At 51.2% G+C, this 19,997-nt stretch overlaps 1 protein-coding gene across 1 annotated transcript; it reads left to right on the top strand.

The window, feature by feature from the left end:
* The first annotated feature begins 6,501 nt into the window (after positions 1–6,501).
* LOC123819868 (alpha-1-microglobulin/bikunin precursor) lies at positions 6,502–19,997 on the top strand. The gene is made up of 10 exons (XM_045840477.1): positions 6,502–6,700; positions 8,000–8,142; positions 9,886–9,962; positions 10,825–10,941; positions 11,429–11,530; positions 12,338–12,384; positions 16,980–17,061; positions 18,345–18,512; positions 18,809–18,982; positions 19,821–19,997. The coding sequence occupies exons 1-10, from the start codon at positions 6,587–6,589 to the stop codon at positions 19,850–19,852; spliced, it is 1,056 nt and encodes a 351-aa protein (XP_045696433.1). The 5' UTR covers positions 6,502–6,586; the 3' UTR covers positions 19,853–19,997.

Raw genomic sequence — 19,997 nt, 5'->3', positions numbered from 1 at the left:
CTGCAGGGGCTGGCCATGGAGGAAGCTGCTCAGAGGTGTCTTTCTCAAAAGCCTTCCCTCAGCTCATAGCTCTGCTCACGCCCTCTCTCACCCATCACACATTTACTAAGTCCCTACCTGAAGGCCAGGCCCGCTCGACTAGGGGGACACTAGCCTGACCTGGTCCCAAGGAGCTTCTAGACAGCCAGGGGGAAGGACAATAAAAGTGACAATTGCTAGCAATGGAATAAATAACAATTAGCCAGTTTCTGTGGTGCCTGAGCATTGTTCCCAGTACTTGCCGGTGTATTAACGCATTCATTTCTCATGACAACCCTGTGAAGTAGGTACTATTGTAATCCTCATGTTGCAGCCGGGGAACCAAGGCAAGAAGAGGCTCGGGAATTTTCCAAGGTCAAACAGCTAGAAGGCGACAGAGTGGGATTTGCACTGGAGTGCTCTAGCTCCTGCATACGTGTGCTTAACCACAATGTCAAGTGTCACCCAGTAGGACCAAAGGGGAAGGGCAAACAGAGGAGCAGCTTCTATCCAACCCAGGAACCTCTGAGCACGTGGAGCAGCCTCCCTGGGTAAGTCGGTCTGCACAAAAGCCCAGCATAACCCGGCAAGGCCAGACCCTGTCTTTGATGAGGCCAAGGAAGAGACCCCCCCCGCACCAGGTCTTTTCTGCCCATGGAAGAACCCTCATTAACCCCAATGATAAAGGAATTTTTTACAAACTGCCCAGTGAAGCAGGATTCTGAGAAGCCTGGGCTGGAAATCAGAGAATTCAAAATGAGCCCCTAAGGTTAGCCCTTGTGTGGTGGATGGGGCTCTGGCTGGAGATCTGGGGGGAGTCCGGGCTACAGAATCGTGGACACATCCACTTCCTCCCTCAGCCTCCGCCTGCTAACAATGGCCGTGGGAGCCTGGACAAGGCAGTCAAGGTCTCTGAACTCAGTCTCCTCCCCCGCAAAATTGGGATAAGTTTGGTTTACTCCGTGAGAAGTTAATATGCGTTCGTAGGGGATGATGTGAGGATTGAAAGAGTGGATCCATAGAAACTGTTTGGGACAGAGCCTGGCACACAGTCAGTGCCGTGTACATGCTAGCTGCTGTTACTGCTTTTTATGACACCTGGATGCGCTCAGCACACATGCCCTGCCGTTCCTGTACTAACGGGAGAGGAGCTGCATTCATGTCTGGACTCCAGTTCTACGGACTCATAAACTTGTCAACATCCGGCTCTGCTGCCTCTTCCTTCAAGGACTCTTCCAGGGACAGAGGTGCCCACTCAGGACTCGTGCCCAGTGAGAGAGCTGGGGAAGAGTCCCTGCTCCCCTTCCAGGGCAGCTGACCGGGGGACATCGCTTGTCTTCATTGAAGAGAGGCCAGTGCACCTTGCCCAAGAGTCTAGCTTGCCTTGTGGTTTCAGAGAAGAGCTATGTTAGTCCCTCCCAGGGCACTGGGTGATGTCGACTCGGTCAGCCGGGGGTCAGGCTGGCCCCTGGAGGTCCTGCTTTAATGCACAGGTGAGACCAGCCCGAGAGGAGCAGGAAGTACGTGTGTCCTCTTCCTGGGTGCAGACAGGCCTTTGGAAGGTTATTCCTCTGGCAGCCCTTTCTCCAGGGGCGCAAGGGAAGCCAGACCCTGGGCCACAGGCTCTGTCCCTGGGATAGCCAGATCTCAAGAACACAGCTCCAGTGTCTTGCTTTTTGCCTCTCTAGGCTAAGCCACCCACTCTCACGATCAGGAAGCTAAATTGGCAACACCTAAGGGCACCTCCCACCCAGGGCACCTCCACCCGGGCCTAGCACTTACTGCTGTGTGCTTAGCAGGCTCTCTGCACAGAGCAATAACAGGACACGTTTCTCGTCATTTAATTCTTCTACACCCCTTTGAGCTCTTTTTAACCCCATTTAACAGAGGAACAGACTCAGATTCAAAAAGGTGGAGTAGCTTAGTTAACATCAAATGGGCGGGAAGGGGTCCCGGCCATGACTGGAAACCAGGTCTGTCTGGGTGCAAAGTTCAGCTGCTTGACCATCCCTCTGGGGGACGAAGCCTTGGGAATCCCCCCAGATACACAGACTAATTCAAAATCAACACAAGGAAAAGCCACCACAGAACAAGGGCTCTTTGCTTTTTAAATTGCATCATTCGTGGTATCAGTCACTCATTCACTGATCATTATCATGGACTTGGGGAGGATTCAACCTCCCAGTTGCTCTCAGCTGTCTTCTTGTTGGGTGGTCCTTATTGGGGTCTGACCTCGAAGTTCTAAGTAAGTCAATTAGCACGTGTTCACCAAGCACCTACTAAGTGCCCAGCACTGTGTTAGGCCCTGAAGAGGAAAAGAAGGGTCAGATTTCAGGGGGACAGACAATGAGCATGCTCTTGGCTGGGGAAGGGAGAGCCAGACTCCCGTAAGCCTGGCTCCAGCTGTGAGGAGTCGGTGAAGGGAAACAGCGCCCCCTGCCCCAGGTCTCTGAAAGTACACGGCCCAAGGCCCTGCTGTGTATCAGGAACAGGGCCTGGCAGGTCTGTACAGTGACTTGGGTATTAAGGAGACAGATCTGGGTGTGACTCGCTACTCACTGGCTGGGTGCCCTTTGGCACTGGATCACCTGGTCTCTCAGCCTCAGTTTCCCCATCTGCAAATATGACTGCCATTGTAGTAGAATGATAGAACCTTAATGGGACGATTCAGTGAGAAGACGTGCTTGTGGGGTGCTCGGCATGGGGTCTGGCACATCACACACAGTAGGGCCTCAATCACGTAATTATTCAGATTACAGCCACCTCGTGGTCTACTCGTGGTCTACGGCAGTGGTACCCAATGCTGGCTCAGCAGGAGGATCTCCCAGGGAACTCTTTTTATTTATTTTTAGTGAGAGGGGAAAGGAGGAAGAAAGAAGGGGAAAGAAACATCAATGTGTGGTTGCCTCTCACAAACCTCCAACTCAAAAACCTCCAACTGGGGACCTGGCTTGCAACCAAGGAATATGCCCTGACTGGGGATCGAACCAGAGACCTTTTTTGGTTTGCAGGTCAGAACTCAATCCACTGAGCCATACCAGCTGAGGCCGGGGAGCTCTTTTTAAAGGGGCCTCACCTAAGCATCCTGCTCTGTAGCCGGGGTGGGATAGGCAAAGTAGAAGCTGGCTGTTTTACACTCACCATTTTCAGCAGGCTTCTGTGAGAAGTTCTCCGGCCAGAACAGTTCAATGGGCCTTTGCCTTAGCCTCTGGCTCCTGGTCTGTACTGTGCCTCCAAGAGCAAACCCGTGGTCTTTCCAGAAGTCCTCTGCTGCCCTCTAATGGACATGGCATGCGCACGCCTTTCTGCAGCCTCTGTGGAGCTTGCCGGGTACCATGAGCTATGCTAAGTGCCTGGGACGATATCGCCTCTCCAGTGTGTACACCTGGGGAGCACTTTCACAAATGCCCCTCCTCTGGCTCTTATTTAAGTCCTGTCAAGTGAGTTACTGTTACCCTCGTTTGGAGGTCTAGATGAGGAAAGCAAGGCCAGAAAGGGAAGGACTGCCCCACGATCACCCAGCAAGTTACAAGAACTGGGACCCAAGTCTCTGAAGTCCTAGCTCTTTGGGAAACAAGTACCAAAGCCTAGAAATCACGGGGCAGCGAGGGTATCTCCTCTCCCATCACTGGGCATGGCATTCTGGGTGCTGCTCACCTCCAGCCTGGCCACGAACGGACAGGCTTTGGCTCCAAGTCCAAGGGAGCTGGGCAGGGTCAGCATTTGGGGTAAAGCCTGCAGCTGGACACCTCCTCCTGGGGGAAAGAGGGTCACCCTGCCACCCCCTTCCACCAGGAGCAGAGGAAGGCCCGAACCTTGACCACACCCTTTGGTCTGAGTTCTGCCCGATGTCCTTGATGGCCTTGTTGGTCCAGTCACCAAGTCCCGGTGTCCCAGTTTCTTGGAGAACTCCTAGGGAGTTGCTTTCATGGGCTTCCCACTTCCACTGCCTCCTCATTGGTTTCCCCTGATCAGGAATGGGAATGGCCACTCACTTCTGAAAAACATCCAGTGCTGCCCGTACACTCCAGGCAAGGAGCAAGCCCCTCAGCCTGTACCATAGTCCTAAGTGCTGGGCCTCAGCCACACCCACAGCCTCATGTGGCCACACCCCTCTGCCCCCCAACTCCAGACCTGTGGTTTTTGATTGGTTCGATTTTTCTATTCCAAATGCATATCTCTCTCCCTCTCTCTCTCTCCATCTTCCTCCTCTAAGCCTTTTGGTTGCTGTTCCTTCTGTCTGGACTACCCTCTCCCCCCACGCACTCCATGCACTTCTGTCTGGCTAAGTCCCCCTCATCGGGTTAGACTGCCCTCCTCGGCCTCGGCTTCCCCATCGCTGCAGTCACCATTCTGTCTGATCACCTCCTCCTCCCTCCTCCCTCCTCCCTCCCACTCTGACCAGCAGTGAGCTCTGAGAGTCCTGTCCTCACCGACAGGCACTCAGTGTGTATGTGGTGACAGAGAGAGTGGGTGAATGAATAAGTGATGGGGAGAAGTGGGATGCTGGAAGTCAGGCCGATCTGGGCCCCAGCTCGGCAACGAGCTGGATGACCTTGAACAAGTCCCATTGCCTCCCTGAGCACAATTTTCATCTGAAAATGAGGACTCCCTTCCCCACTGCTCGGGGCACCTCTCAGGCTCCAAGGCCTCCTGGACGGGGCGGGCCCTTCCACTCCCCTCAAATGGTTCCGGAACCTGGCCAGTTCCTGTGGACTCTTGATTTCCTGGATCCCCTAAGCGGGCAGTGGCCCCAGAGCCTCCCTCCCCCACCCCCGTGTCCAGGGAGGGAAGAGAGTGCAGCCCTTCCTGACCGCACGGCCAGTGGTGCATCTCTGTGTCCCTCCCGGGGTTAATTTTTAAAAAGCAGCTCAAAGTCCAGTGGGTCTTGGCAGAGTTTTCTCCCTCTGTTTGTGCTGGTTAATGATCTCAGGAGAGCAAACATCCCTGGAGGCAGGGGAAGAAATGAACGTCCTGGTCCGGCCTCTCCCCTCCCCCAGGAGAGGCCATGCAACTGAATGAGCGGTCCTGTCCAAAGAGGCCCATGTTGTTCTTCAGCCCGTGGGCCTTGGGCTTCCCATGAGCCCATGGGGTTGACAACCCTAATAATGCCATGAAGATCAGAGGGGTCCTCGCAGTCCCCTCTAAAATGTTTGCTTCAATATTTTAATTTAATGAATACTGTATAGTTTCCTAAGGCTGCCGTTAGCAAGGTACCACAGATCGGGTGGTTTAAAACAACAGGAATTTATTCTGGAGGTTAGATGTTTGACCCCAAGTTGGCAGTGGGGTCATGTCTCTCCTGAAGGTTCTAGGGAAGAATTCTTCCTTGCCTCTTCCTGGCTTCCGGTGTCTGCCAGTTGTCCTTGGCCTTGACCTGCAGCTGCCTCACTCCAATCTCTGCCTCTGTCTTTACCTGACCATCTTCCCTGTGTGTCTCTGTCTTCGCCTCAATCTGCCTCCTCTTCCCCTTAGGAAGACATCAGTCACTGGATTAGGGCCCATCCTCATCCAGGCTAACCTCATGTTAACTAATTACATCTGCAAATGAGGTCATGTACGGAGGTTCTGGGTAAACGTGAGTTTGGGGGACACTGTGCAACCTGCCACAAGCATATTCAGCTCTTCCTGTGTGCCAGATACTGTCCTCACAACAATGCAATGGAACTAGTATTATCCCCCTTTACAGAGGAGGAAACCGAGGCACCGAGCGGTGAAGTTTGCCCGCCCAGGCCACACAGCCAGTGAGTGGCACAGAAGGTGGTCTGGCTCCTGACTCCGTGCCCCCAGCCATGCCAAACGCTGCCTCCCTTGGCGACGCCACTTATCACAGGTGAGACCCCGGGCAAGTCGTTTTCTTGAGACTCCAGTTCCCTGTCTGAGAGGGGGAAACTCGCACCCGGGTTATGGGGCAGTGGTGGGTGAGTGTGAAGTGCCGGAGCACAGCTGGCACATGGCAGGTGCTCCAGGCACGGGAGCTGTCATTACAGTCGCCACCCTCATTATTCCTGCTGTGATTTGTGGGGGCTGCGGGAAACCTGCGGCGACAGACAGAACACTGCGGACAAGATATTGTAGACTGCCCTGCGGTCTCCGATAAGTCACTTCCTCTCCCTGCGCCTCAGTTTTCTCATGTGAGAAATGGGCCCACTCAGGCTTGTCCTCCCGGGCTCTCAGGACTGTGAGGTCTGGGTGCAAAGACTCAGCAGAAAAGGTCAGGGCTAGCTGTGCCCTGACTCCTCACATACCCCCGTGACAGGTGGGAGTCTCTGGGGAAGCCTTCCTGGGGGTGAGCGCAGCCTGGGCTGCATCTGGGCCCTGCTGTGTTTGGCCATCACCACCTCTGAAACAGACACCCTGGCCCCTTTGGACCACTGACCCCCGCGAGGGCGCTATGAGGGATCGATCAGACCTGGCCTTGAGGCCCTGATTGGCCCTAGCTGAGCAGGGCAAACACCAAAGCCACTATGACCCACTGACCCTTCCCCAGCTTCAGTTTGCAGGTGTCTCAGGCAAGGAGCTCCTCTGTCCCCAGACTGAGCCCTCGAGGGACTCCCTAGTCAGAGCCATGCAGAGTCTCAGGGCCCTGCTGCTGCTGACCGCCTGCCTGGCGGTCACTGCCAACCCTGTGCCCACACTGCTGGACGACATCCAAGTGCAAGAGAACTTCAGCTTGTCCAGGGTAAGGCTGGCTTCTCTGGGGGTGATGGTGGTGCCTGAGCAGCTGGGCCCTGCTAGGCGGGCAAGCCTGGCTTGCCTTGGGGTCTCATTCTCCCCATCTGGAACTCCAAGGGTGGGTCCCTAAAGGCTTTTTTCCTGCTCCGACCATCTGCGATTTGTTGAAGCAACAACTCAATGCACCTGCCGGTCTGTGGGACTTTTGTCTGACATGCCAAGTCAAATGCCCTCACCTTCACACCTGTCCTCTCGGGTTCCAAGGGGAACCCATGGTGTTATTAGAACCCACCCTGGAGGAGGCTTTGAGCTGACTGCAGCCCCTCAGCCACCCCCACTGCCACCAAGCCCAGCTTTACGGGACTCTTCCTGCCCACCCCACCCCAGCCCTCACCCTTCAACCACTCGCCTCACCCCACAGCACCTTTGTTAGCCCGTGCTGGGTCCTCTGCCCTCACAGGTCTGGGTGGCACAGGGTGAGTGCGCGGGGTTATAGGGAGAGAGGAGCAGGCCAGAGTTCGGGCCTGGCAGGGACAAGGGCGCTGTGTCCGGGGCGGGGTGGGGGGGGGGAGTCCTAGGCCTCCCTTCCAGGCCCAGCTCTGCCTGAATCACTGGGTGAACTGAAGCAGAACCTCGCCCACCCAGGACTCAGTCTGCACATCGGTCCGGGGGCCCCTCAGACCCTCGCTGTGGCATCCCGTGGATTTTACTTACTTCCAGGGACCACGAAGGGCCGTGGGCGGAGGGGTGGTGAGGTGCAGGGCCGGAGGTGGTCTGCGATGGGGGAGGGACACAGGCTCACTGGCCCTTAGCAGTGGACGTGGGGGCTCCCTCAACTCTCCCACGTGCAGTCAGGAGAGGGGGGCATTAGGCTTGTCCTGCATCAGCTCGAGGAAAAGAGGTACTTTACAACATGGGGCCCTGGGCTGCTCGCAAGGTGGTGAGCACCCTGCCTCCTGACTCCTGCTCTTGGGGAGCACTGGTTGGTGATGACTTCAGGGCGCAAGGATTTGGACCCCGTCCAAGTGACAGGCACAGACCTCAGATGGCAACAGAGTAAGGCTTCTGCCAGGCAGGCGGGACCCCACCTGAACACCTCCTTTCTAAGCTTGCCACAATGCCCGAAGTTCTGTTATTAGGGCTCCATCCTCCCTTGAAGCTGTGTGGCCTCCGATTAGCTGCAAGATGTTATCGCTTGAAAGCGTTAGTCATTCAGAGGCGGGAGGGGAGCAGACATCTGCCAAGTCTTCTCTGAGGTCTGAGGCCAAATCCAGACCCTCCGCGTTGTGGCTGTCTTGTCTCCTAGTTCTACGGGAAGTGGTTCCAAGTGGCCATGGGCTCCACATGTCCGTGGGTGGTGAGGTTCAAGGACAAGCTGACCATGAGCACGCTGCTGCTGAGAGAGGGAGCGACAGAGAGGCAGATCAGCACGACCAGCACCCGTTGGCGGTGAGCTTGGGGATGGGGCAGGAGGGGCAAGAGGGACCAGGGCCCCCCAGCACCCCGCCCTGGCTTCAGTCACCACCGTGTTCTGCAAAGTTACAGGTCTCTCCTCCCAGCCAGGCCCTGGGCTCTGACCCTGGGCTCTGAGCTTGAGATCTCTCTGCTGCTTGCTCCCTGGCCGGACGGCATTTCTAGGGTGTTTTTTAAAAATTTTTATTTGATTATTTTTAGAGAGAGGGGAGAGGGAGAGAAACATCAATGTATGGTTGCCTCTCACGTAGCCCCCACTGGGGACCAGGCCTGCAACTCAGGCATGTGCCCTGACTAGGAACTGAACCAGTGACCCTTTGGTTTGCAGCCCAAGTTCATTCCACTGAGCTATACCAGCCAGAGCCAGGGTGTCATTTCTAATCATCCCATCTGCACCTCAAGGACAATGCTTCCAACACTATGCCTGTTTTTTAACTTGCTGTCGCTCCCAGCGCATCCCTTAGTGCAGTAAGGGTACTTCGACCCGCCAGCTGCCCAATCTGGAAACCTGGGCAGGAAACCAGTGGCCTGAACTCTTGTTTCTGCTGCCGTGGGCCATTCCACCCGTCAATGAACCTCATCCTTTTCTCTTCCAAAATCCCTCCCATCTGTTCACCTCTCCCCTCTTCCTTACCACCAGCCGTGGTCCAAGCCACCTCCCTTTCTTTCCTGCTCAGCTACAATAGCCTCTCTGCATTTCTCCCCACCTCTAATCTCAAACCTTCCATTCAATCCACTCTTCACCTAGCAACTTGAAAGACCTTTCAGAAATTCAAATCTGCTTAAATCTTTCTATACCTCCTCCCTATTGCCGTTGGGAACAAAATTCAACCCCTGTCACGTGGCCTCTCAGACCCCTCCCCGCACTCACCATTCCCTGCCCCCTTCCTCCCTGTACTCTGCGACCCACCCCTGTGGGCCTGCTTTCAGATCCTGGGACCCTTCATCCTCTCCTACCTCTTGCGCCGTATATTCCTTCTACTAGGGAAACGTCTCCCCACCTCCCTGGGCCAACTCCTCGGGATCCTTCAGGACTCTGGTTCTATGTCCCTCCCTCCAGGAAGGAGGAAGGCCTCCCTGACCCCCGCAGGTTCAGGTTACAGGTTTGTCTTTGTGCTGTCGGAGCCCCTCAGGCCTGCCCACCTGTCCCACTTCACTGTAAGCTGCTTGTGGGGACAGGGTCTGTCTTGCCCTCCTCTGTATCCCTGCACAGTACGTGGCACATAGACGCTGCTCAATAAGTAACAATCATCATAACAGTCAGAGCTAAGATGTGCATGGTGCTTACTCCAAGCTCTTTACCTATGATATCTCATTTGATCCTCCCGGCCACAATGTGAGGTAGAAACTATCATTACCCTTGTTTCAGGCAAGGGCACTAGGGCAAGAGAGACACAGAGTAATGAATGCATGCGTTAATTCATCACTCCAACTTCCCAATGCATCGGTGTAATGTACAGATTTGATTTTTAGTATACACTTTGCCAAGAGATGGCACGGATTCGTCCGTTTTCTTCTCTGTCCCTCTGTTCCCAAGTATGTGAAATGGGTGTCTTCTAGGGCTGGGGTAAGCATGTTAAACAAGATATTTGAAAATGTTCCTTTCCAAACTCAACAAAGAAAAGAAAGGCGTTTGAGAAGGGCCTGGGAGGAGAAGGGGGTACCGGGACCACGGTCTCCACCAGAGCTCACCTTCGTTTCGGATGTGCTCATTTCCAGGAACGGGGTCTGCGAGGAGCTGTCTGGGTTTTTTGAGAAAACAGACACGGATGGAAAGTTCCGCTTCCACAAGTCCAGTAAGCTGGGTGAAAGGAGACACCTGCGTTCTCTGCTTTGCTGAAAAATACCTCGACGTCTGAAGCTCTTTCCTGTGTCTCGGTGTTCTCTCCCCCTGTAATCTCTCCTTTTTCTGAGATGTCATCTAGCCTTCCTCCAAAATTCTTCCTCCTCCTCCCCCTTCTTCTCTCTCTCTCTCTCTCTCTCTCTCTCTCTCTCTGTCTCATGTATGTGCACATCCATAATTAGACTGATGGTGTGAATGTGAGGATAACATCAAGATTTCGTCAGTCTTTGTGTTAGGCATCTGCAATCAGCTGATAAAAATTTACGAAGCATCTACCATGCACAGTGTGCATGGTGCTAAGTGACAGAGGAACATGGGCATGAATTGATTCATTTATCCAGCACATGTTTATTGAATATGCCCCGTGTATCAAATAATTGTGTTAGGGGTTGATTATATGAATGTTTGGGTAGGTGGATGGTTGGATAAGTGAGAGAATAAACAGATTTTGGTAAATGAATATACATATGTATGGATGGCAGATAGGTGGGTTAATCATCTATTGCATAAATTGATGACTTAATAGATGGAGGAAAAAGAAGGAGAGAAAGAAGGAAGGAGGGAGGGAGGAAGGAAAATGGATACACTTCTAGACTGACATATGGAGAAGATGGATAGATGGAATGATGGTGGATGAATGAACAATGACTCTATGTAGGAGACAGATGGGTGAATAGACAAACGAGTACATATGGAAGGGGTGGGTAGATAGGATGGCTGAGTAGGTGATGTGTGGGTGAACAGGTGAAGGATCTCAGGCTAGCAGAGCCTCCTCTGACCACCGAGCCCTTTGTTTCCCTGCATCTCCCATGCAGAATGGAACTTCACCCTAGAGCACTATGTGGTCCATACCAACTATGATGAGTACGCCATTACTCTGACCAAGAAACTCAGCCACCACCGTGGACCCACTATTACCGCCAAGCTCTATGGTAAGGGTCTGGAACCAGATATGCTCTCTGGAGCTGGGGGTGGGAGGAGACCTGTGATTGAGGGACAGTGGAGCAGAGTGGGGAGGAACAGAGAGTTTCACCTTTTCCTTCTGATAAAACTTCAGTTACAGGACAGGTGAGAGCATCTACTCTCTCTGAAGGAGGTAGAGCTCACTCTCACATTTTAGGCAGAATCCTCTTCTTTTGATTTCTAAAATTCCAGACCCAGAGAATTCCAGAGCCTCTAGGCCCTTAAAGAAACCCGGGGAAGAGCCCTCTGTGGGGATCTGGGAGACCTGGGTGGGTGCTTGGGAGGGGACATGCCTTCCTCTCCTGGAGTTGATCTTTGCATACATGCATTGAAGAGATCGAACTGGACCAATAGTTTCAAACTTCCCCTAAATGAAAATCACAGGGCAACATGACCTCTGGTCCTGCCAGCCCAGGCCCCGAGGTTCTAGGTATCTTCTCTGCTCCCCACTTGCAGGGCGGGAGCCGCAGCTTCGGGAAAGCCTGCTGGAGGAGTTCAGGGAGTTTGCCCTGGGCTTGGGCATCCCCAACGACTCCATCTTCACAATGGCTGACAGAGGTAAAGGGCACCCCCACCCCACTTCACGCTTCTTTCTCCTCTTCAACCTTCAAGGCCCCCAGAGAATATCTTCTTCGCCCCTGGGTCTTTCTTCTAACCCTCCGAGATAAGTGGAGCTACAGTTCCCTTTTTCCTTCCAGAGAGGGCAGTGGGGGCCCCTGGATATACTCCAAGTCACATAGCATGTACCTGGTTGGCGGAGGAGCCTGGACTAGAACTAACTCAGTGTTCACTCTACTGCTATGAGTCTAAGTGAGGTTATACCCAGAATCCTTAGGTGCCTCTAAAGGAGGTCACAGAGGGTAAGGGTGAAGAGCATGGCCTACAGAGTTTGAACACCTGGGTTCATGTTGAGCGGCGCAGCTGACTTTCTTTGGCTGGTCAATCTTCCAGAGCCTCATTTTCCTCATCTGTAAAATGGGGATAATAATGTCTCCCTTCTAAGTTGCTGTGAGGAGATAAAGTCATTGAATACAATAGTGCTGTGCCTGGGGTCTCATAAGTGTTCAACAAATGTCAGCCACTGCTGTTCTGTGATGGTGCTGATGAAATGCTGGTGGTGGGGTGGAGACGACAGCAATGGTGATGACGGTGCAGCCACCAGCCTGTAGCTTTTCCAGTGAATGACCTTCAGCAGACCATGTGGGTGGAGCCATTCACAAAGAGGCTAGTGCACAAGGCAGCTGTCAGTGTGATGTCCACCTGGCCTGTGGGCAGCAGTGTGAAAGGAGCAAAGTCCTCCCCGGTCCAGGATGCTTACCACGCGTGGTCCTCTTCCTCACCTCTGTGCTCTGTCCTCTGACCTAGGAGAGTGTGTCCCCGGGGAGCAGGAACCAGAGCCCACTTCACCCCCAGTGAGTACCTCTTTCCACTACCCCCTGCCTGCTCGTTCTTGCTGCCCTCGCTTAGGCCCTGCATGGTGGGGGTGGGGTCGCTGAGAGGGGCCGAAGGAAGGCAGTGAGAGGCCTGGGTGTGGAAGGCGGTCCCACCGGGCCTCAGCCTCGGTTCTGCCATTGAGGCCAGTGACTGCCCTCTCTGGGCCTCACTTTTTTCCCATACGAAGTGGGTAATCAGTCCTTCCAAGAGCTGGAATTCAATGCCATGGTAGGAAAGGGGTTAGCATAATGCCTACAAGCAGTAAGATACTTAATACTGAACTAACAGTGCTCAATAAATGAAAATAAGATTAATTGATCTTTCTAAAAAATAGCAAACCTGACAGCAAGCAGCTTCTCAGAACACAGGGCGGGACTCCTGCGCTGCCTTTTGATTTTTGGGGGCTTCCTAACTCTCCTGGCTTTTTTGCCATATTGATTAGGCTTTACTCATTAATTTTCCCTGATTATTTGAAAATTAGATATCTTAATTTATCCTGCTGATGTGTGTATAGATCTCTATGTGTGTGTATAAATATGTATGTTTATTTAGAAATGTATTGTTGAACACTGAAAATATACAAGAGTAAAAATACAATTGTTCTTATTCTTGCACAGAATTAACAGTTAACATATAGTATTTGTTTGCTTCTACATTTTTACAAAAAAATTACCATTGATTTTATAAAACTAACATATATTCATGATAAAGAATTAAAACAAGGCAGAAAAGTATTTTTAAAAATGGACATTTTAAAAACATTCAACCACCCCCAAATGACCAGCATTCACATCGGTCTGGCAGTGCGGACATGCATGTGGGCCGGCCAGGCGGCAGGAAGGTGGGCTAGACAGAGGCACAGGTTTAGATACGCTGTTACTAAGTGGCATTATATTGCAAATGCTACTTCTAATTTTTAAAGCTTTAGTTGTAGTTTTCTTTACTTTTTAAAAAATGAAGTGGACTTCTTGAACTTCAAGTAGATATTACTCCACCACAAAAGATTTCTTTCTTAAAGAAGGCTCTGAGTCGAGTCAAGGTTATGACAACTCATTTAGGAGGCTGGCATCACTGGACTACTTTTAGAGGACATCTGTTGTGTCTGTGACTTGAAAGACAACTGTTAGCACTCTCAAACTTTGCTCCATCTCCTGTCCCCTTTTTCTTTATGCTGTCCAGACTACTGCTGTCGCCATAATTCCCAGTTGTTTAGTAGTTCTGTGTTTTAATAGATTCTACACTCACCCGTAGTGAATATAAGCATAGCTTCTCCATTCCTGAGCCACTTATTTCTATTACTCTCTTAATTAGTGCCATTTCTTTACCTAGCAGTGTTTTCAAGGAGGGTTCAGGGGTGTTTTCACCCCTGAATTCTTCCTTTTTGAGATTGTCTCCTCGTGTCCTTCTAACTTGAATGACAGTGGGTGTCATATTCTTGGGTTTGTCTTCTTCCCCTCAGAAGAAGTTTCATCAGCCCTGCTCCATTGTTCTCAAGTGTTGATGATGAGGCCAACCTGGTATTTCTTCTCCTTGTAAGCACTTTGTTTCTTCTGCCCAGGTGCCTGGACAAAGTTTGTCCTTGAGATCAATGTCTTAACAAGGCCGTGTCTTTGTGTTGGGAATTCCATATCAAAATTTCCTGGAATACGACATACTTAGATTTCTTTGTATTTCAGGGAACTCTCCTGCATGGGATTCTTCCTCCATCCCCTTTGTTGGGTTCTGCTACCTTGGGAGCACTTGTTCTTCGTGCTGGAGCATCTCTGTCTTCCATATCTACTAGTTTCTCTCAAATTGCTTTCATCTGTATTATCACCGATCTTTCTCCTAGGACAGTCATCCCATTTGGCAGCATCCACTCTGTTCCCACTATTTCTAATTTATTCATTTGCTCTGATTTTATAGAGTTTGGGTTCTCAATTTGTTTATCTAAGCCTGGTTCTCTCTTTTCATCTTAGTCTGTTATTTACTATTTCATCTTTGAGTTTTGTTTTAATAAATGCCTGTTCTTATTAAGTCATCGTACAGCTTGAGGCCACTGAGAAGTTGCCTTCTGTTTCTTGAGTTTTTTGTTCAAGGAGGTGTCATAGGTAGGGCGCCTTAGATCAACACCTGTGGAAGGGAAGGGACAAAGGGAGAGAGGGTCTGGGTTGTTTGTGTATCGTTTCTTTTCATCTTGCTCTTGCAAGTCAGTTTTAGTCAGACTTTCTAATTTGGTGGGGTGTGGGGTTTCATTTACTCTTTGGTTCTTTTCCCACTAACTTTGACCCTACTTCCTTCTCCTCCAAAATTAGTGTAAGGTCTGGGTTTTGGTGTCCCATCCACTCTTCTGAAGTCCAAGGTTGTTGTAATACCCTTGTTGGCTATCTCTCTTGAAGGACTGCAAAGTGTCCTACGTGGGTGGGCTTCATTCCCCCTGGCTGGGGCTGGAAGTGATGAGCATCGAGCCCATGGGGACACCCCCTGGAGGACTAGACTGCATAGTCCCAGAACCTTCACTTGCAGGGAGTCAGCCTCTGAACTTCCTCCCACTAGCAGTCACGTTCACTGCTCCTCTGCCAGAAGAGGAAAATGATAGGGTTGCCCTCAATTTTCTTCTCTCAGGATTTGGGAATATTAGGGAGCATTATCAGGAATGTGATGACTTGCCAGAGCTGGAAGTTGGAGGGCAGGACTAGGAGCTGACCCTTGCTGACCATCCTGTTCAGCTCCAGATTATGTGATTTATTTTCTTGATCAACAGTTTTAGTTTCTGCTTTAAATTATGCTCCTTTCCTTGTTTCAGTAATGTGAACATTTGGGGGCTGGTATTTTTGAATTCATTTTTGCTAATTGTTAGGTATTAGAGAGGGTGATTTTGAGGGACATTTCAATCTGCCATCTCCACCCAGATCACAACAGAATCTGTATTTCCTCATCAATGTCAAGAATGAAACAATAACAAATGACTCCCCTTGCAAAAGAGAGACTTGTAGTACACACCCATTGCTTTCCTCCAGGTTTTCAACATCCCCATTTTTGTAGATATTATCTGAGATTGATGTTTATATTTTCTATCTTTCTTTTCAACAATTACTTTTAATATTTACATTAAGTTGTATGACCATTTTAACAATTTCACCCAAACACTACATTTTATTGGCTTTATAGTTTACCATCATTTCTTTGCTATCACATCATCTCTTCTCCCTTCTCAGTTGGTGGGAATATTTCCATAAGTAATTTTTTTCCAGAAAGATACATGAGTGGAAAACTACTCGATCCTGGTATGGCTGGGAATGCCTTCCTGTGTTTATGTCACATGGTCAACAACTTGGATGAGTGGAGAATTCCTGGGTTACAATGTTTTCCCCTTTATAACCTTAGATATTACTCTGCAGCTTCTTTCATTAAATGTCATCATCTTCTCCAAGGGCCCCTGGGCTCTTGACCCTTTGTCTCTAGGAAAGGCCTGGATGGGGCTCTCCATTAATTTTGCCTCATTCCTTTGAGCTCTTGTAAGTGGACAACTCAAGTCTTTCTTCAAGTGAGAAGTTTTCTTCTATTATTTCTATATTGATTGCTTCTCCTCTGGAATTCCTATTGTGTGAATTTCTTTCTTATAATCTCTAAACGGTAGTGTATTATTTCCACTGCGTGGTTAAATTCAACACAATCTTATCCATCTCTAATAACCTTCTTCTGCTCTCGTGCTATTCATTTCCATAACTGTTGGCTCCTGTTACATTGATGCAGTGTCATCCTGAATGCCATTGATGGTTTAAGTTTTTGCTTTTTTCTTACTGTCATCCTACGTTTGGTGGCGATATTTCTACAGCTTAGTCGGATTCTTTTGAGCAGCTGCATTATTTAATTTGTCCCATGATTTTTCCCTTTCTCTTTGTTCTCACCAAGGCAGGCCTATATGCGACCAGCTTGAGATGGGTTCTAGTAGGCAGTGGAGTCCCTGATCACAGCTTTCACCTGCATCTTAGGAGGAGAAGGAAATATAGTTTTACTTTTGCCAATTCCAGGTCTCGCTTGTGGGCAGGAAGACTGTCTGGTGGCCCAAGTTTCCCCTTCTTAAATTGCCATGGAACCCTGACTCAGGGGACTCTATACTCGAAGACCCCCTCAACAGCTTTGGCAGCCTGCCCTGGGCCACAGCCCCAACCACCACAGCTGGGAGTTAGGTTTAGTCTCAGGCCCCTTCTCCTCCTCTAGATAGCTTTTCCTCCATAAGGAGCTTCCACTGTAAGCAGCCTTTCCTGCAAACCAGTCACACCTGTGCTCTGTTGTGTGCAAATTGCCTTCAAGCTTCTTGCATGCGAGTACTGTCCTTCCCTGGTTTCCAACTGCAGGGTAGATTTCTTTTCCATTTTTATATTCTTTTGACACTTCAACTGGATGTTGGACGTGAGGCATTGTTATACCTCAAGGTTATGATTTTTCATTTCAGACCAGAAATCTGTCCTCTAATAGCTGTGCTTCTGTCTACACCCTGATTCCCAAAACAAATGGCTTATGTGTTCCAGGGGTACAGGTGAGCAATAATGGCAAGGTTCCTGCAACAGCCTCTTTGTCTTCCCCACAGAGAGCCCGGCGGGCTGTGCTGCCCCTGGAAGAGGAAGGATCAGGGGCTGCGCAATCAGTACCTAATTTCAACAAGAAAGAAGGTAAAGATCTCTCACTTTTTCACCCTTTTCTGGCATACTCGAGACAGGAAGGACCTGTGGTTGGCTCACCCTAACTGCCCTCACTACCATGAAATCTCTCATTTTTCTGCTAGAGTCCAGGACTAGGCCTAAAAAAGGCAAATCAAGGACTCTGCCCTGTGCCAGGAGTTGTGAGGGGAGGGAGGAGAGAAGGCATGGTCTCAGCCCATGACAAGGAGCCAGTTCTCACCTTGTCTGTCCCGCTGTGTGGCCTCCTAGCCTGGGTTGCTTCATCTACACGATGGGATAACCACCTTCTGAGCTGACCACCAGGGCTCTTGTGGGAGCAAGGCTGGGGGAGGACATGAGCATGCTTCGTGCAGTTGACAGTGTTTATGAACAAGTCACTCTCCACCTTGCTCCACAAACACTGAACCCTGCTCCCCCGCAGACCCAGTGCCTGGCACTGGAGTCACAGAGATACATCACCCATGTGTTTTTGGAACTTCTAGCTCAAGTGGTGGAGGCAGTCAGGAAAGTGACAGACCCAAAAGGGAGGGGCAGCTAACAGGCTGGAGTAGCTCAGAGGATGGAGGGTTGAGGAGACAAGGACTGCATGGATGCAGGGGAATTCATGCTGTGTGCAGGCATCCAGGTAGAATTTTGCAGAGCAATGCATTCCAGGGGTAGCAACAAGGAGAGCAAAGGTGTGGAGGGTGGGGCACCTCAGTCACAAGGTCAGGCTGGCGGCATGGCTGCTGGTGAATGCGTGAGAATCTTGGGGCAGACAAGACCAACGCAGGGGCTGGTGGGTCTGTGGGTCACTGGTAACTCCCCATGTTATAGAGTGGAATGAACACTGGTTTTGGAGTCCAACAGACATGATTTTGAACCTCAGCTCTGTGTGACCCTGGGGAAGTCACTTTACCTCTTAGAGTCAATTCCCTCATTAATTTTTTTTAAAGATTTCTTTTTAGAGGGGAAGGGAAGGAGAAAGAGAAGCAGGGAAATATCAATGTGTGGTTGCCTCTCACACACCCCCCACTGGGGACCTTGCCCACAACCCAGGCATGTATCCTCACTGGGAATCAAACTGGTGACCCTTTCTTTGGTTCACAGGCCAGCACTCAATCCACTGAGCCACACCAGCCAGGGCTCAATTTCCTCAGTTATAAATTTAGTTGGTAATCCTTCCCCTTAGCGCAGAGATAAAACTAAATGAGATGATGCCTCGTTGAGCGTCCAGCCTGGTGACAGGGACACAGTAAGCACTCAGTGAGTGCCGCTGCTCTGCCCCTCCCCAGATTCCTGCCAACTGGGCTACGCAGAAGGTCCTTGCCTGGGGATGATCAAGAGGTATTTCTACAATGGCTCGTCCATGGCCTGTGAGACTTTCCAATTCGGCGGCTGTCTGGGCAACGGCAACAACTTCGCCACTGAGAAGGAGTGTCTGCAGACCTGCCGGACTGTGGGTGAGTCCGGGCCCATTGCTTCTACGCAGGCTGCATCTCACAGTGCTGTTCTCCCAACCACCCACCTGCCCATTGGACAAGTAGTTGAGAGAGGATGTTCCAGGGGTGGGATTCCAGGGCAAGTTTCCTGAAGTCAGGAACTGCCATTTGGATGCGGGCAACCCTAGGCAAGTTGTCCCTTATCATGGGCTCCATCAGTTCTGCAGACAAAAGAGAGGGACTCCGTGATCTAGATGAGCAGGGTCCCCTGGTGTAGGTCCATGACTAATGCTGCGTGCCCGCTTCCCACCCCACAGCGGCCTGCAACCTCCCCATAGTCCGTGGCCCCTGCAGAAGCTTCTTCCAGCTCTGGGCATTTGATGCCGTCCAGGGAAAGTGCATCCCCTTTACCTATGGGGGCTGCCAAGGCAACGGCAACAAGTTCTACTCAGAGAAGGAGTGCAAGGAGTACTGCGGCGTCCCTGGCGACGGTAGGAGGCTGTTGGGGTCCAGGTGGGAGAGCCCTGGGGGGTGGGGGCTGGGACAGCGAAGTTCTGGACTCTGTACCAGGTGACTGGCCCACTCACTCTCTGGGCATCAGCTTCCCATCTTTAAAATGGGGCCAAGCCCTAGGCCTTACCCCAGCTTGGATGGGGTACCTGGAGTACCAGGTACAGGCAGAGGGTGTGTAGGGTCATCTGAGGAGTGTGGCAGAACAGGGCTGATGCTGGCACTGCCACCATCAGGCTGGCCACAATGGGCAAATGCCAACTTTAGCCTCAGTTTTCTCTCTGGGACATGGGACAAGACACCTACTTCCCAGACTTCATGGCACCTCGCACAACGACTGCCCAGCTAACGGCAGCTGTTCCTGACGATGACAGTGGCGCTGTGACAGCAGGGCGGGCACGCCTCACAGACACCTTATTTTTACAAACTGAAGGCAAGACCCTCCACCAGCAAAGAGATTGCAACTCACTTTATTGAGATAGTTGCTTTATTATGGTGGCCTGGAACCCAAGGCTCAGTATCTCCGAGGAATGCCTGTTACAGCATTGCAGGGAACAGCAGCCATTTAAGATTACCGTGCCTTATTTCCCCACTGGGAAATGGCATCTGCAGTAAAGCAGAGGAGGCAACAAATCAGATCACCCTCTGGAATGCACTTGGGCTACCGAGTCACTCAGCAAGCAGAAGGTTCTGGCCTCAGGCTCCCACTCAGCCCGAGCTGCCTTTCCTCCTCCAGGAGGTGTGCCTTCCCCTGACCTGCCCCTCCCATGTACCCTGGGGCGAGCCCCACACCTATGCCCTGGGCCTCTGTGTCCACAGGAGATGAGGAGCTGCTGCGCTTCTCCAACTGACCGGTCAGTCGAAGGCCACAGGTCCACGGCCAGAGGATGGCAGGGAAGCTGCGGACCAGTGTCTGTTCCAGGGCCCCACATTGGGCAGGCCGGGCCAAGAGACCTGGGTTCAAATAAAAACCAAATCACAGACTCCTGCAATTAA

The sequence above is a fragment of the Phyllostomus hastatus genome, unplaced genomic scaffold (genome assembly GCF_019186645.2).
Source record: "Phyllostomus hastatus isolate PE091 unplaced genomic scaffold, TTU_PhHast_1.1 phas_contig_34, whole genome shotgun sequence".
Lineage (NCBI taxonomy): Eukaryota > Metazoa > Chordata > Mammalia > Chiroptera > Phyllostomidae > Phyllostomus > Phyllostomus hastatus.
Note: the sequence above shows the minus strand (reverse complement) of the source record. Positions and strands in the feature narration are given on the sequence as shown.

What these genes read in the sequence shown, in the direction of transcription:
- LOC123819868 (XM_045840477.1), top strand. Translation starts at nt 6,587, where the DNA reads ATGCAGAGTCTCAGGGCCCTGCTGCTGCTGACCGCCTGCCTGGCGGTC. An exon ending in GCAGACCTGCCGGACTGTGG is followed by an intron (nt 18,513 to 18,808) that starts GTGAGTCCGGGC and finishes CCCACCCCACAG; the next exon opens with CGGCCTGCAACCTCCCCATA. An exon ending in CTGCGGCGTCCCTGGCGACG is followed by an intron (nt 18,983 to 19,820) that starts GTAGGAGGCTGT and finishes CTGTGTCCACAG; the next exon opens with GAGATGAGGAGCTGCTGCGC.